At 39.2% G+C, this 14,957-nt stretch overlaps 1 protein-coding gene across 3 annotated transcripts in view; it reads left to right on the top strand.

Annotated features, from left to right (window-relative positions):
* ANKS6 (ankyrin repeat and sterile alpha motif domain containing 6) overlaps positions 1-14,957 on the top strand; it is a 38,946-nt gene that overhangs the window by 8,268 nt on the left and 15,721 nt on the right. For all 3 annotated transcript variants that reach the window (XM_068936288.1, XM_009676747.2, XM_068936289.1), the window contains exons 4-8: positions 3,584-3,788; positions 5,941-6,047; positions 7,615-7,763; positions 13,703-13,913; positions 14,531-14,580. In XM_068936288.1, coding sequence (XP_068792389.1) covers positions 3,584-3,788; positions 5,941-6,047; positions 7,615-7,763; positions 13,703-13,913; positions 14,531-14,580 — 722 coding nt within the window. The remainder of the gene's footprint in view (positions 1-3,583; positions 3,789-5,940; positions 6,048-7,614; positions 7,764-13,702; positions 13,914-14,530; positions 14,581-14,957) is intronic.

Here is a 14,957-nt window from a genome sequence, read left to right as displayed (position 1 = left end):
CTGTGTGCTTGTATTCCCTCAAGTCAATCTGCCGTTACTTGGGACTAAGATGCCCCACGCAGTGAAGAAACATTTGTAATACAGGTCCTGGAGAATGATGGACAGGAACCCTAGTGCCTGTGCAGTTAGCAAGTTTGCTCTGCTGGGTCGTATCTGGAGTGGCTTTTGCAGAGCCAGCTACAGCATGTTTCTCTGCAACATGCTCCCAAGTGTTGTGCGTTCCAGTGGACTTATTTTTGAGTGGACCAGGGATGAATGCACAACAGATCAGATCTGTAATCTGAGCTAATATGTCCTCCTGCCGCAGCACTCAAGAATGGAATATAAGCTCTGCAGCAATCTCTGCTGAGCTAGTACTCCCTCCAGAAGCCTGGAGAGTTAGGCAGTGAAGGCAAATGGAAAACACCATGGGAATTAGGTGTCCAAATTGTGATCGTTTAGTAAGTCCGAATGGACCTGGACAGACTTTATATGGAAATGCTTTCGTGCTTTAGCAGTCCATCCCAATATAGTACAGATCGAAGAATGTTGTGCAGAACATATAGCACAAGTCAGCACAGGTTCAGAAGTCTTTCCGGACTTAGGCTTCGTGCTATGCAAAAATGACATTTGCACCTAGACAGACTCTGGATGTGGTAAAGCCTTGTGTATGCAGTGGATCTAATAATCCTTACTGAATAAGGATGCATTCTGTGGCTGTGGCACAGAAAATCTGATTGTATACCACTGAAAGCTGGATTTGTACCTGACTGGATTGCGTGCATGGCAAGTTTGTCCATGTGCATATTCCTGACTGTAACATAATCATGAAGTCTTTGGTGTGGTTCATCCCCTCCCTTTCAACAGAGAGCTGCAACCTGAAGGAAGGCTTTGAGTTAGCAGCTTTCTCAATTACTGATGGATTTTAGATTTTTTTTTTTTTTTAAATTGTACATTAGAAATGTTGTGAAGGAAAATGTCATTGTTTCTTGACATCTATCCAAATAGATTTCAGTTACGCATCTTTAAATCAACAAGAGTTACCTTCTAAGTAATATTGTCATTGCCTTCCTGTTGAAAAGTTAGAGGTATATTTTTAAATAGTCACGCTTAGCCTTAGCGTTCACATCTGATCCTGGGTTTGGTGTGGTAGCTTAGAAGTTGCTGTTCCATTAATCACAGAATGGTTGAGCTCGGAAGGGACCTCTGGAGATTATCTGGTCCAACCTGCCCTGCTCAGACAGGGTCACCTGGAACAGGTGGTCCAGGACCATGTCCAGTCAGCTTTTGAATATCTCTAAGGATGGAGACCCTGCAACCTCTCTGGGCAACCTGTTCCAGTGCTCAGTCATCCTCACAGTAAAGGGGTTTTTCTTCATGTTCAGAAAGGACTTCCTGTGTTGCAGTTTATGCCCGTTGCCTCTTGTCCTGTCTCTGAGCACCAATGCAATGAGTCTGTCCCTGTCTTTTTTACACCTTCCCTTCAGATACTTCTGCGCATTGGTAAGATCCCCACTTGCTCAGTCTTCTCTTCTCCAGGCTGAAGAGTCCCAGCTCTCCCAGCCTTTCAGTTCATTAACCATTCAGTTCACAAACTCAGAAACTTACAGCTTTTCAAACTCCCGGAACTGGAAATGGCTTACATAATAGTGAAGAAGAAAGAGATGATCGGTAGTAGCAATGGGAGTCTCTCATAAATGTTAACTGTTTCAACTTATGCTACTGAAACGTCATTCTCAAGTCAGTTACAATTCTAGATATGAGAAAGGCAGCTCAACTATCTTTTAGTCTGAGATTTTAAGATGCCAGTACTGGGTAGGAGTTTTAGGGGAGCCAAAGGAATACTGGTCACCAGATGCCTTTTGGTTCTTCTGAAATTCTTCGCTACGGATAGCGGCATTGATTTTATTATTATTATTATTTTTTTAAAGTTACTGGGTTAAGAAGTGTCCAGGCCAGAGTTCAAAATCAACTCTGGCTTCTCTGTAGGCTCCAAAGTTTCTGTTTAACAAAGTCTATGATACAGCTCTGTATTAAAAAAGCCATTCTGCTGTCTTCTAATGAATTGGGACACAAAAATCACTTCTGCACTTCTTATTTCTTGGAATGGGAAAAATACAGATGAGTAGTGCTGGCGGAGATCAGTTTTCACTTGAATAACTGCATTGAAGTGCCTGCAGAGATTAGCTGTGATTCTGATTGTCTTTCCAAGGAAAATATTTTTGCCTGTGGTTGAGCTGAAGGCAGGCTGTGTTCAATAAAGCAATTTACTATTGAAGATACTTTAAAGGTGAGAATATTTCCGTTTGCATTGTAGTTGAACTGCTTCTTTTTTGCCCTGATTCGTGCAACAGTACATATTCAGTCACAGACATCTTTTTTATCTTAGCTGCCGATTCCCTGGTTTTGTCTGCCATGTATCATCAAAAAAAGTAAAGGAGCATAATATTAGAGCCAGAAAGGTGACCATAAGCTCTCCGCTTAAGATTACCCTGACTACCTCATTTGTTTTTAAAAGGGCTTGTTGCTATCTGCATTAAGATTTAGGAAAAAAAAAAAAAGCTCTGGGTAAAAGATGTTCTGGGTAAAAGATGTTCAGAAGCATATTTTGCATGTTTTTTTGTAATTTAAACAAGGAGTCAGTGACTACTCGCCTCTCGTGTGCTCAATAATCTGTTACTTTTGAGAAAGAAATAAGGATATTAAATTGCACAGAAGGAGATTTAGTTTAAATTTTCAAGGAGGAATTAAAAAAGCTTTCTGAATACGAGAAGGTTAAGCCCTGGAATAGATGGAATAGCCTGGGAGTAGCCCTGGAGTAGCCTGGGAGATTGTGGACTCTCTATCAGCAGAGGTTTTCAAAAGCAGTGAACCACCTTTGTCAGGGGCATAGTGACAAAGGGTCAATATGACACAGGGTATTGTCCTTCCATCTTAGGAGCAAGGGGTGGTCTCCATTGTTTTTAAAGTGTCTTTTTTTTGCCTTTTTTTTTTTTTTTGAATTACTATTTTCCATAACTACAGTCTGTGAAAATGGAATGAGGATTCTAGTCCTGCTGAGGGCAAATGATGGTGTCTCAGCCTCATCACTTTTCTTTGTACGACGTTATGTTTTGTGACAATATTATAGAAATGTTCCCTACCAGTGTTTTCACATGGGTCACACTGCAGGTTATGCAGCCTTTATGATTTAGTGGATTTATTTTGAAAAATCGATCTTTAAGGGGATTGTCCCAAAGCGTACAGGTAGAGGAAAAAAAGGAGGGAAAACAGTGCCTCCTGCTTATGCCACAATTTTGTGTAGCTAGGATAGATGTATTGATCAATTAAAGAAACAAAGATCAGTACAAATATTTTGCATTGGTGTTTGAACGTCTAGTATTATAGGTCCATCAGCACTACAGAACTGTAAGTCTATTCTTACTAATCTCCTGTGTGAACATCACATTCATGTTTTAAAGTGCTATATATTTTAAAGTAATGCATACTTTACTTTTTCTATTTTAATTCCACTAATTGTTAGTCAGTGTCAGCAAATCAAAATAACTAATAATTCAGCAGTTATCTATTGCTCATGTACATTATGTTTTACCACTAATTTTAGGAAACTTTCAGCTGGTTAAAGAGATTGTTGATGAAGACCCAAGTCAGGTCAATATGACTAATGGTGATGGCGCATCTCCATTAATGATTGCTGCTGTAACTGGACAGTTGCCCCTTGTCCAGCTCCTTGTTGAGAAAAATGCAGATGTTGACAAACAGGATAATGTTCATTGCTGGACAGCACTAATGCAGGCCACGTACCACGGGTAAGTTATATGCTTTCTTGGGGGTCTAGCAATAGAGAAGTTTCATTCTTCATCCGAAGAGAAAAATCTTTTGGATGTTAATTCAGGAAGCAGACCACTCTATGAGAATTTGAGAGATCTGTGCGCCTCAATTTTATAAAACTCTATAGTACCTTCAGGTTCCCAGGACAGATGTGAACACCGTTTTGGATTCGATAAAGGAAGAGCGCTCCTGGGGACTTGAACCTTGCCGCGGAAGTGCTTGGTGCCTCGCGTGCCGGACAGGCACCAGGAGCTTTTGTGCAGATTTCGGCTTTCAGCCTTGGATTATTTTTAGTGATTTGTAAAATAGTGCCTCCTCATATCGGGATTGTAGGGCTACATCAAGTTGTGAAGCTTCAGTCACCTTTCCATGTGCCATGTTTTCCAGTCTTCCAACTGTTCTTGAGTCCTCTGTGTAGCCTCTCGTTTTCATCGTCTCTTCTGAGGTGCGTCCACCAGAGACCTGACTGTCGCTTTCTCTAAGGCTACTGAGAAGGCTTTATAAATGCGGGGGAGGGCACTTAAGAATCAGGCCTGGTACTGCACACGTGATCTTCATCATACGCTTGGTGGTGTTTGGGTACCAGATTGCCCGTTTGGGGAAGGTGTGCTTCTCTCCATTATTACAGATGAGGCCATCACAAAGGCGGAGATTCACTTCAGTGCCCAGTGAAGTAATTTTTAAAATGCAGCTATTCCGCTCCCGCTGTGGTGTTGCTGAGTAACCAGTGCTCAGGCACCCCTCTTGTCCAGGAAAGCACGAGAGCGCGGCTGAGAGCTGCCTGTGATCCAATACTGCCCTTTCCGTTTCCTGGCGGCAGAAAATCATCAGCCTCCGAGAACCTTAGCTTTACCCTTCTCAGGGGCAGCAGTGGCACAGGGAGAGGGTCAGTCTCTGGCTCAAAGGAGGGAGCAGACAGGATCTTAGCTAGCAAGTGGCACTAAAGGCTTGTGTTGTTCCATGTGCCCTGAAGGTGGAGGAGTAGAAAGCAGGCTGGGTGACAAATTTTTAAGAAGATAAAATGTACTGGGAAGTACGCAGAGGAGCAGTGGTAGGGATAAGCAGAATTTTTGCTGGAGGAGGGGGAACGTTCTTCCCTCATTTTAGGCTGTTCTTATCTGGAGTCCATTCAGAAATGAGAACTAAGTGAGATTAGAAGCAACCTTCTGAAGTGGAGAGGTTGAGATCAACTTGTCAGCTTCAGTATTAGTTTGCAGTCTACTATTGCTACTTAAGAACTTTTTTTTTTTTTTTTTCTGTATTGCTTATGTGTGCCGGAGTTTGCTTTTATACAAGGTCAGTGTCTGCTTTGGATTTTGTATTAAATATATTCACCACAGCTTCGTTGTCTGTTGGCTTATTTTGTAGCCTGAAATACGTTGTTTTTGACCTGTAAGGCATGCCCTGTTTATTTACTCAGGTGTAGGAGAGGGAGGATGGTGAGTTCCTTTTATGGGAAGCTCATTTTTATGAGCGTTGTTGGAACGTGTTTGTGTTGTGTTAGCTGTTGTTTAATTTTGATTGGTTTTGCATTTTAAGCACCTCAAGGAACTGATTATGTGCCTTCTCAGTTATTTAATTTATATCTCTAAATTAAGTACTGTTTGGAATTTAAAAATTATCTCCAGTCAATTCGGCTTCAAATATACAATTTTGTATCTGTTCTGAATATGAAGTTATATTAAAGTGTTCACAACGGTGTATGATGGCTTCTGGGTTGACCTTTGTCTTTTTATCTGGTTGGTTGGTTGGTTGTGTTTTTTTTTTTTTTTTTTTTTTTTTTTACCCTGGATAGAATATGCACTAATGGCCCGTTCGTTGGGAAGGTGTTTGGGAACAAATTGTGAAATCATTGTCAAAGGGTCAGCTTAAGAAACTCACTATTCAAATTTAGGTTTTTTTAGGCTGATTCTCAGCATATCCGTTAGTACAGAGTGAGGAAATGGTGACCAACAAAGGAATCGTGGGAGCTTCTGAATAACTTCTGGACGAGTTTTAGACTTGGTTAGCTATTGCAAAGCTAAAACTCTTTGCTCTAAATGAGGAGCAATGGTATGGAAGGGTGGGAATGAAATATTACAGTTTTCTCATTCTTTTTTAACAGAAGCGATTTTTTTTTTTCCCTTGAAGGAACAAAGAAGTTGTAAAGTATTTGTTAAATCAAGGAGCTGATGTCAATCTGCGTGCCAAGAATGGATACACAGCTTTTGACCTGGTAATGCTGCTGAATGATCCCGGTACGTTTTTTCAAAGAGCACTGAGGAAATGTTTGTAATTTCCACACAGCAGGAGAAAACATCCCTTCCAATATAGAAAATACATTAAAGTTGCTAGGAGTATCCCTTGAGGTCTGTGCAAGACTGAACCAAAAAAGGTTACTGAAAGTGGTGTTTATTGGGTTAATTGGTTAGATGACTACATATGTTTATGGGTTAACTAATTTTGCACATTTCTCCTGGCTTATTTTTGGAGATGCTCCAAACTATATTGTCCGTGGCACTAGAGCCAGTTTGGTGGCATTTGGTTGTGGTGTCCCTGGCATTCTGTAGTGTCATTGGCACAAAACTAGGGAAATGCCCAGTTCTGGAGCTAGAAATTGCTACTTAGTGATAAAGGGACAGGACAAAGAGAGTGTAGTCAGGTGGAAAGCAGTGAACTCCTGGCTGAAGCTCCCACTAGGGATATAAAGGCTGAGAATAAATCACACTCCTGGCTTTCAGGCTGTTTTTCATGGGAAGTACTTTAGAAAAAAGCAACAGACTTCAAGCAGGCTTTGATGAAATGCATTTAGTTTTTGCTGTAATTTGTTTAGTTAAAAAGAAAGGGCCAAATTATACAGTCTTTGCCTAGTACCTGAAGTCCTTTTTTTGAAGCCAAAGTCACTACTTCTGATGGAGTTAATGTTTGCTTTCTCTGTATTTACTGGTGGCGGTGTTTTTAGTCAGTAGTAGACACCTTTTCTTTGTCAATAGTGGAGGACTAGTAGTATGAAATTTTAGAGGCTAAATATAGTGAATGTGTTTTTCTTAGAATTAACTATTTGTAGGATGGACTGATTAGGTGGTTTCTTGTTCAACAAGGAGAATATATAGGTTAGTTTTGCCTACCTTTCTAACAGTCTTTTTCTGACTTCTGCATAAAATACAGTTTTACAGGATATTTTTTGCTTTCCTGTCTTCATCTCATATTCTTTTTTCCTCCTCTTCCTTTCTTCTTTCCTGTCTTTTTTTCTCCTCCACCTTTTCCTTACCATGTCTTTTCAGTCCCTTCATTGTCCAGGCTGAACCATGCCCTTTCTCTTTGGGATTTAATTTCAAGCTTCTTTTCTGCAACCTATGCTTGAAGAAGGAATGCTCATTTTCTCTGCTCTCTTCTGGGTCAGGTGAGAAAAGGATGCATCCCAGTGTTGTTCTTACCTTCTACCATCGTGTGGGAGGAAGCAGTTCACTTCATCACACACGACTGATTCTGACTGAATAGTACACTTACTGAGAAATACCGAGCGAGAGGTGGGAGTAAGCCTGCAGCAGCTGTGTGGGGAGAAAGGGTGGGAAACGCAGGCCAAGAAACAAGGTTTTGGGGACTGCCTTACTTTTGTGTTTGAGAGTTGCTTTAGAACATTCTTCTAAAAAGATGGAAGGAAAGCAAGTACAAGAGCTTGGCATCAGAATTTTAGATCGGTAGTCTGATGTATTGTGTTAACGCTCATAGGGAAAGTGTTAGCATGTCAGTCGTGATTTGTTACGTTTTGGGGGAGAGCGAAACAGATCAAAATATATAATTTTTTTTTTTTTTTTTTTTTAGACACAGAACTTGTACGGTTGCTAGCATCAGCATGTATGCAACTGGACAAAGACAAGAGTAAACTGAACAACAGATCATCTTTGCCTTGTTCCAGAAGTAGGCATTCCTTAAATGTTCCTATGCTGCCAGATGACAAAGGAGGATTAAAGGTAAATAAATTTACTCTTTTGGGGGATTTCTTAATAAATAACCGTATATGGTTTCCTCAAATGTATGAAGCAGATAAAGTCATTGCCAAGAAGTACTTAGGATCTGATACATGACTATTTCTCTTCCTTAAGAGTCTACATTAGAGCCTTTCAGCGCCTAGGAATAAATTTTAAAATGAAGTAGTGGAAGTTATGGTGTTAATAAGTTTGGAATTGAATTTCCATTATGATCTTAATTTTAATTTTCCCTTTACAATCCAAACTTACTCTGGTTTTAGCAGACTGTTCCTGTAGTCAGGGTTTCTTTCTCTTCCCTCCCCATTCAAAATAAGAGTGGATGTGTTATGGGGATTTGCTTGGTGTCTGTCCAATACTCTCTGACCAGGTTCTTTTAGATATTCCACACATGGAGGGTGTAATGTTTAGTATCAAAATTTACTGCTGTGATGTTACACAGATTTTTGATTTAGCAGCGTGATACAGCAATATGCTGAAATCACAATGCAAGTGTAAATTACGCTTAGCAAAATATAGCAATTGCAAAATACAGTTCAATCACAATACCCGTCTGATTTTCGTTACCAGTCTCTCTAAAATGCTCACTGTCACCAATGCTGGGCGTCCCCAGTTGCTGGGAAGAAATACATGATTGGAACCAGCTCAAATCCATTGCTTTCTTCAAAATTCCTTTGTTAGTTCAGGTTTTATACTGTTTGACTGAGCCACATACACAGTGCCCTGTGCCATGCTGGGCAGGCTAACTCAGAGACGTTCACGCTCCTTTGATGAACTCGGGGAGAAACATTTACACCAGTTGATGCACTCAACTGATGTAGCTGTTTATCTAAAACAAGGCCACCCTCTGGTCCCCTTCATGTTGAGATATCAAGTCCGTTTTTGGCGCAGCAGCTGCAGTCAGTCACTCCTACATTGCCCATCTTCTCCGAGTCTTCCTCCCTAGTAGGGATTTGTTGGTCAGTCACAGTATCCCCTAACAAGGGGAGAAGCTGCATGTTTATGTGTACTATGTAGGAATTGCAGTAGTAATTCTTTATATTTTACTTTTTTGGCGTATAATAGACTCTAAAAGAACATGATGTAGGAAAGCAACTGAAGCTCGGGTTCTCCATGGGTAGTGTATTTGGAAATGCTCCTGGGACTGGGTGGGACAGCCCAAGAGATTCAGAGGCTAAATCTCTGTCTAACTGTGAAAATGATAGAAGTGATTCATCAGGAAGTGACAAAACTTCTGGGACGGAGGGTAGATTTCATTTAAACCATGAATGGAAACAGGCTGTTGGCACTGCAAATTAGGAAGATAGCAGAAGACTCTGAAGAGTGGAAGCATACGCAAATCAGGCTTGCATGTCCTCTGTCTAGTCACTGTGATGCTGTGTCCTCAGCTAGAAATTGACAGTAGTCCGGCAGGAAACAGCATAGAGTCAGAACAGGTATGCCGTTTAAACAAGAATATTGTGAATTATTCCACCAAGTCTTCTGTGCAAAAAAGAAGAAAAAGTATTTCTTCAATAAAAAAGTATTTGGTTGGTTTAGGAGTTGTTACTTGCTTTGGTGGATAATTTTTCATAGTGATAATTTTTCATAGATTTTTCATTCACCTCAACTTGCTCAAGCGTGTGATCTCATGTTTTTAGCATAACTATTACAAGGGTCTTGAAACGCGCCGGCCAATTTCCACGCTATTGTTGATGTGAATTTTAGAGACTATTTGAAGTTCTACTTTAACCGAAGTCCCTTTTGCAGTTTTAACTATGAAGTGACAAATAGTTATCTTCATATGACTATTCCATTACTCAATAGGATACAAGTTCAGTTGAGATTGTTTAAGTTTTTACAAGTTTAGTTTTAGATTGAGATATTTAAGAATATAGTTATTTAGCCTGGCAATTGTCAGAACAGCCATCGGCGTTATGTAACGCAGAGCAACAACAGGCCAGATTGTAGCTCTTGTGGTAACATGCAGCAAGGGCTTGAATTCGGTTCACATGCAATTTTCTGACTAGGTCAGTGCAAATCACAGAATGTGGCTTCCATTGAATCACAGATATCTAAGGACGATAGGGAACTTGAGAGGCTTGCGTGCTCTTGTTAAGTGAGGAGTCGGAATGAGTAAGCCGCGAGAGCATTTTGGCCGTTGTTTCTGTTATCAGGTCCTCTGCTACTTTGCTGTGGTGATGTGGATGCCGCAGTCTCCCAGAGCATCCTGTTACAGTCAGAATATTTTTCCCTAATCTATTCTAAATTCCTCTTGCAGTTTATTAAGCTGAATTAATTCTTGTTCAATTATCAATGCCGTCTTCCTTTTTTTTTTTTTTTTTTTTTTTAAGAACCATACACATACTTGAAAAGTGTCATATTCTCCTCAGTCTTTTATCTTGTGGACTAAACAAAAATGTTTCCTTTAAATTCACTTGTATGCAGGTTATATTTCCCGAATCTCTTATTATTTCTAGTTTGTCTGTATCTTTTTTTAAGGTGAGGGATCCAAAACTAGTTATAACATTCCAGCTAGCATCTTGGTATTACATAGCAATAGATGAAAATTCCTTGTATAGTCTTATATTTCCCACTTTAGTCATTATAATCCCCACCCTGTGCAGTAAGACGTTGTGGACTTAGTTTGTGCTGTGCTACAACTCTTTTTTTTTTTTTCCAATTATTACTTTTTTCTTCAGTACAGCTGCTTTACTAGTCATTCCCTTCTCTGTATTTGTACACTTGATTTCTTCTTCCCCCATCTCAACCTGACCCCTACTGAATAATGTAAATTTATTATTATCATTTTGAGTATAATTCTGAGATGTTCACAGAGCAATCCAAATGGATGTCTCCCATAAGCTGTGAGAAATGTATTCTGTTTCATCGTTCCTGTTAATGAATGTTTCCAAACTCCTATGGCATTAAACGAAATACATGCTTCCAATTTGACAGGAAATTGTTGGTGTTCTGTCTCTTAAAACATATGTTTTGACTATGACACTTTCCCTACGTTAATTTTATTTGGACTATATTTCCCTGAGTTGTTCAAAGAATATCACGTGGAATAGTGATAAAAGCTCTAATAAAGTCAAGGTACGTCACAGCTTGTGCTCTCTTCTGCCAAGCAAAGATTGATTTATTCTGCCAAGCAAAGATTGATTTGATGTAACTTTTTCCTGACAATCGCATGCCAACTGTCTCTTGTGAGCTGTAGGTACATAGAAAGTTTTTTCACTGATGTTCTTTCAAGTTAAGCTGATTTGATCTGTAATTTTTTCGGGTTTTTTTCCTCTTTGGATAAACGTGTGCTTGTGTTTTGCTTGATTTCAAGAACTGGTAGGAGGATGGAGGAAGTTTTGGAAGATGATCAGTATTGATTCAGAGACTGTTTGGACTACAATTACTCTAGAGTAAATTTAATCAGTTTTTTTCTTGTTTTAATTCATGTAGCTTCATTTAAATATTTATAGTGTGTAATTTCCATATCAATGTGTGTTTCTACCTTCCTGCCGCTAATGGTATTTATACCAAAATACCTAATCACAAATGATCCTGTTCTGAAGTTTAATGTCTTGTTTTTTTTCTTTAAACTTTTCTGTGCCCCTTATTTGATCATTTTTGCCATTAAGTAGTAAACTTTTTTAGTTCCTTAGTTTTTCTTTTATTTCTAATTTATGCATAGTACAGGCCCTTGTTCCTTTACCTATTGAGTATGTGGTGGATGACCATTATCTTTACTCTTTCTCCCTATAATTTCACCTGGGAACTCTTACTAGTTTATTTCTCACCAATTTCTGGACTAGAAAACAAAGTTGTGCCTTTTCCATGTACAAAAGTTTTATTTCATCTCTTTTCTTCCTGCTTGTCCCTCTGCAGCAAGTTATACTCTTAATGTTGGTATTACAGCAGTGCAAATTATCATGTTCGGTCTCCGGTTTAGATTTCGTTTTGTTTGAGGGCAGAGGTTTCCAGTTCTTCTGTTACTCTTTTATTCCTAATATTCATACAAATACCTAAGGTATTTCTCAGGTGGCAACAACATTTTTATCTTGTTTGATGCCGCTACGTTTCCAGTTACTACTAGATTTCAGCCTTTTCACAGGCAATATTTTTGTTGTTTGGCTGCTTCACTCTGGTTTAAAGCCCTTTACTGCAGCTGTCATGCATTTGTGATATAGTAGTTAGTGTTTGCAGATGGGTCCCTGCCTTCTGCAACTGCGCACTACAGACGCCGCACCTTGGACCACTGTACTCTGAATGGCAGAAGACAAGCTGCACCCAGTCATTCCCTTCTTTTCAAAGAGCGGTGTTAGTTTTCTATATGGTAGTGTAGTGGCCATACTTCATTCCAGGTGGCTTTGTGGTGAGCGTATGTTATTAATAAATCAGAAGCACTATAAAGAGGAGTAGCAAAAATGATAGGAACTTAGAAGTGATCTCTTCCATCATTGAGGCTAGCTTGCTCCTGTGACAAGCAGACCGTATTATATGAGCGCTCTCTCTTGTGCTCTGTATCAAAACTACACTTTTTTGGTCCTTTCAGTTCCTGTTGGAACGTGAATAAACACTGAATAATGTTGAACTGTGTGTCTGTTTTTGCTTTCTCAGAACTATTTCTCTCTCTTGCCTTTTTTTTTTTTTCCCCCGCCACGTCTTTGTTGCTGAAAGGAATGTAAATCTTCGTTAGGTATGGCTCCACAGAGATGCAAGGGTCTGAGAACTCTTGTCTATTACTAATGTTCTGTGCAGGTTTAAAATCTCTTTAATGATCATCTGTTAGAAAGACTGATTTACAGGGAGTAAGTTTGCAGTTTCTATTACTTAGTATGACAGTTGGGACGACATGTATCTAGAAGTAGGTACATTTAAATGCCAAGGAGAGAGAGGAATGCATATGATGAAAAGGAATGGTCAAGAATAAAGAGTGAACTAGGAAAGTGCATATCTGGATTGTGTATCATGCAAAACTACCTTGATGAGGTATCATCATTTAAAAATACCGTAATTTGTTAGTGTTCTGGGAAGAAAAACTTTGCTAAAAATAACCAGAGAATGTTTATAATCTGATTTATTTACCTCCAAGCCATGTAATGCTTAATATTGACTGCATAGGTCTTCTTAACATAGACCATAGATCTTCTACAGTTTGGAGGAACGTAACAGGAGAATAATAGAGTATTCCTCTTGAAACATCCCCCTAAAAAATGTGGGAAGTGTACAATCTATTTGAATAAATTTTGCTTCAAGAAAGCTGGTCCCTTCCTTTGACAATCTCCATAGGTACTGTGTTTATATGGGTGGGTGCTGTAGGTGCAGTGTTTTAAGGGTTGTGTCATTTTCTCAGTTCGTATTTCCTTGCTTTGCACTTAGTCTATATTTTTAGTCCCTTTGCATGAACTGAGTGGGCATTGTACGTTATCTGTATAGCAGGACTGTACATACCGTGAATGGACAGGAATACTGTCAGAACACTGCCAGCTTGCCACTGACTTTTCCAAAACCTAAGGAATGGCTTTCATGCAGATCTGATAACTTTTATGCATGCCTTGAAAAAGCAGGAAAACGTACGTGCCTGTTCCTTGATGCCAGAGAGTTTAAGACTGGATGATGAAATTGGAAGTTTATTGGAAGATTAAATATTTGCCATGCAGTTGTAAAAACTTCCTATTCAAATTACCCTAATAAGTTAAGCTACTTTGTCTTTCCAGATAGTGTGGGAAAATATTATAAGCTATTTGCCAAGTGAAAGAAAGGAAAGATTTTAATCTTATCTAAGTTGTAGTGAAGGATTCTGCTGATAATTGCAAACCGCTTTAACATTGCTTTTGTAGTTTATTCTCTCTCAAACTCTTGACAGATGAAGTGAAGATTACTTAACTGTACGTTTCTTTTCTTTTTTCTTTTAGTTAGAACTAAATTGTTCTATCTTATCAATCTAGTCTTGGTGGAGCAGGATGTCCAATCGCTTCCGCAAGCTGAAGTTGACTCAGACGTTGCGTCATGGATTTTCTTCCAATCAGTTTGTACCTTTTCCTGATGATCCTGAATCTTCGTTAAATGCCACCATAAAAGCAGTTTCACAGAATGATGCGGACCCCTCTGGAAACCCTGATGTTGCTGCAGCTCGGATCACAAATAACAAAGCTAGTGGTAAAGCCAGAATTGTCTTGTGGGAAGTGCCCTCTCATGGGATGATACTATTTCTAATGTACTTATTTAGTTTAATATAGAGGAAAAGATGCATAACGTATATGTAGTTATAGAAGGAGACTGGTTATATATTAATTCTGTCATGTTTGTACTTCTGACTATTGATTGTGCCAAATGCTGAGTACAGCATCGTTTAAGTAGAAAAATGCTAATGTCACAGTGTTACTGTTTTCTAGCAAACACCGTTAAATTGGACAGTAGCGACAGCTCACTCAGAAGATGTTCGTATCCTTGGTATATATTTATATATGCCGTGGTATAAATGTATGCAATGAAAACCCAATTTATTTATAAAAACCTGAGAAAAGAGAGAGATCAGAAAAGCCCAAATCATAAAGCACGTGTACTGCAATTGTATGGATCTGCGTGCAAAACCCCAGTGGTTTGTGATGTGAAATAAGAGCGGTGACTTAATTTCAGTACGTAGTGTCGATGGAAAGTTTGGTCTGAGCGCTTACTGACAGTAAAACTGTGGGACGTTTGAAAGCAGTAAGCTATCCTTGAGAATAAGAAGTAGGAGCTTGTAAATAATAAACCATCATTTATCTGTTTCTCAGGTGTAAGCACTGTAAAAGGAGGAAAGGATGATGAATTGTTGACAACCATGGTAAGTTGCAGAGTTCTTGATATGTTCAGCCCAACTCAGAAGGTTGCAAATCTCCATCAATTTTTACCTTGCTATACAAGTCACCATTAAAAAGAGAGCCATCATTTACTGATAGTCACTAGACAGGGACTCACAAGTTATGGCACAGTTGTTCTTAGACTCGGAAATACTAATGTGATGTGGTAGCTGTTGATGAATACTGACTTTTTTCGGAAAGAGTATCGACAATGAATTTGTAAAATTGATTGAACAGCTGATTACTTGCTGACAAGTAGTGTGCTCTGGGGGAAACAATGAATATAGTGCAATGCGAAAGTAGAAAAATAACAGAGGAAATCGTGAAATATTTGCATTGGGATGTATACGTATGTTCTTCT

Source organism: Struthio camelus, chromosome 2, assembly GCF_040807025.1.
Source record: "Struthio camelus isolate bStrCam1 chromosome 2, bStrCam1.hap1, whole genome shotgun sequence".
NCBI classification, from domain to species: Eukaryota; Metazoa; Chordata; class Aves; order Struthioniformes; family Struthionidae; genus Struthio; species Struthio camelus.
This window is presented reverse-complemented; position numbering and strand designations above follow the sequence as displayed.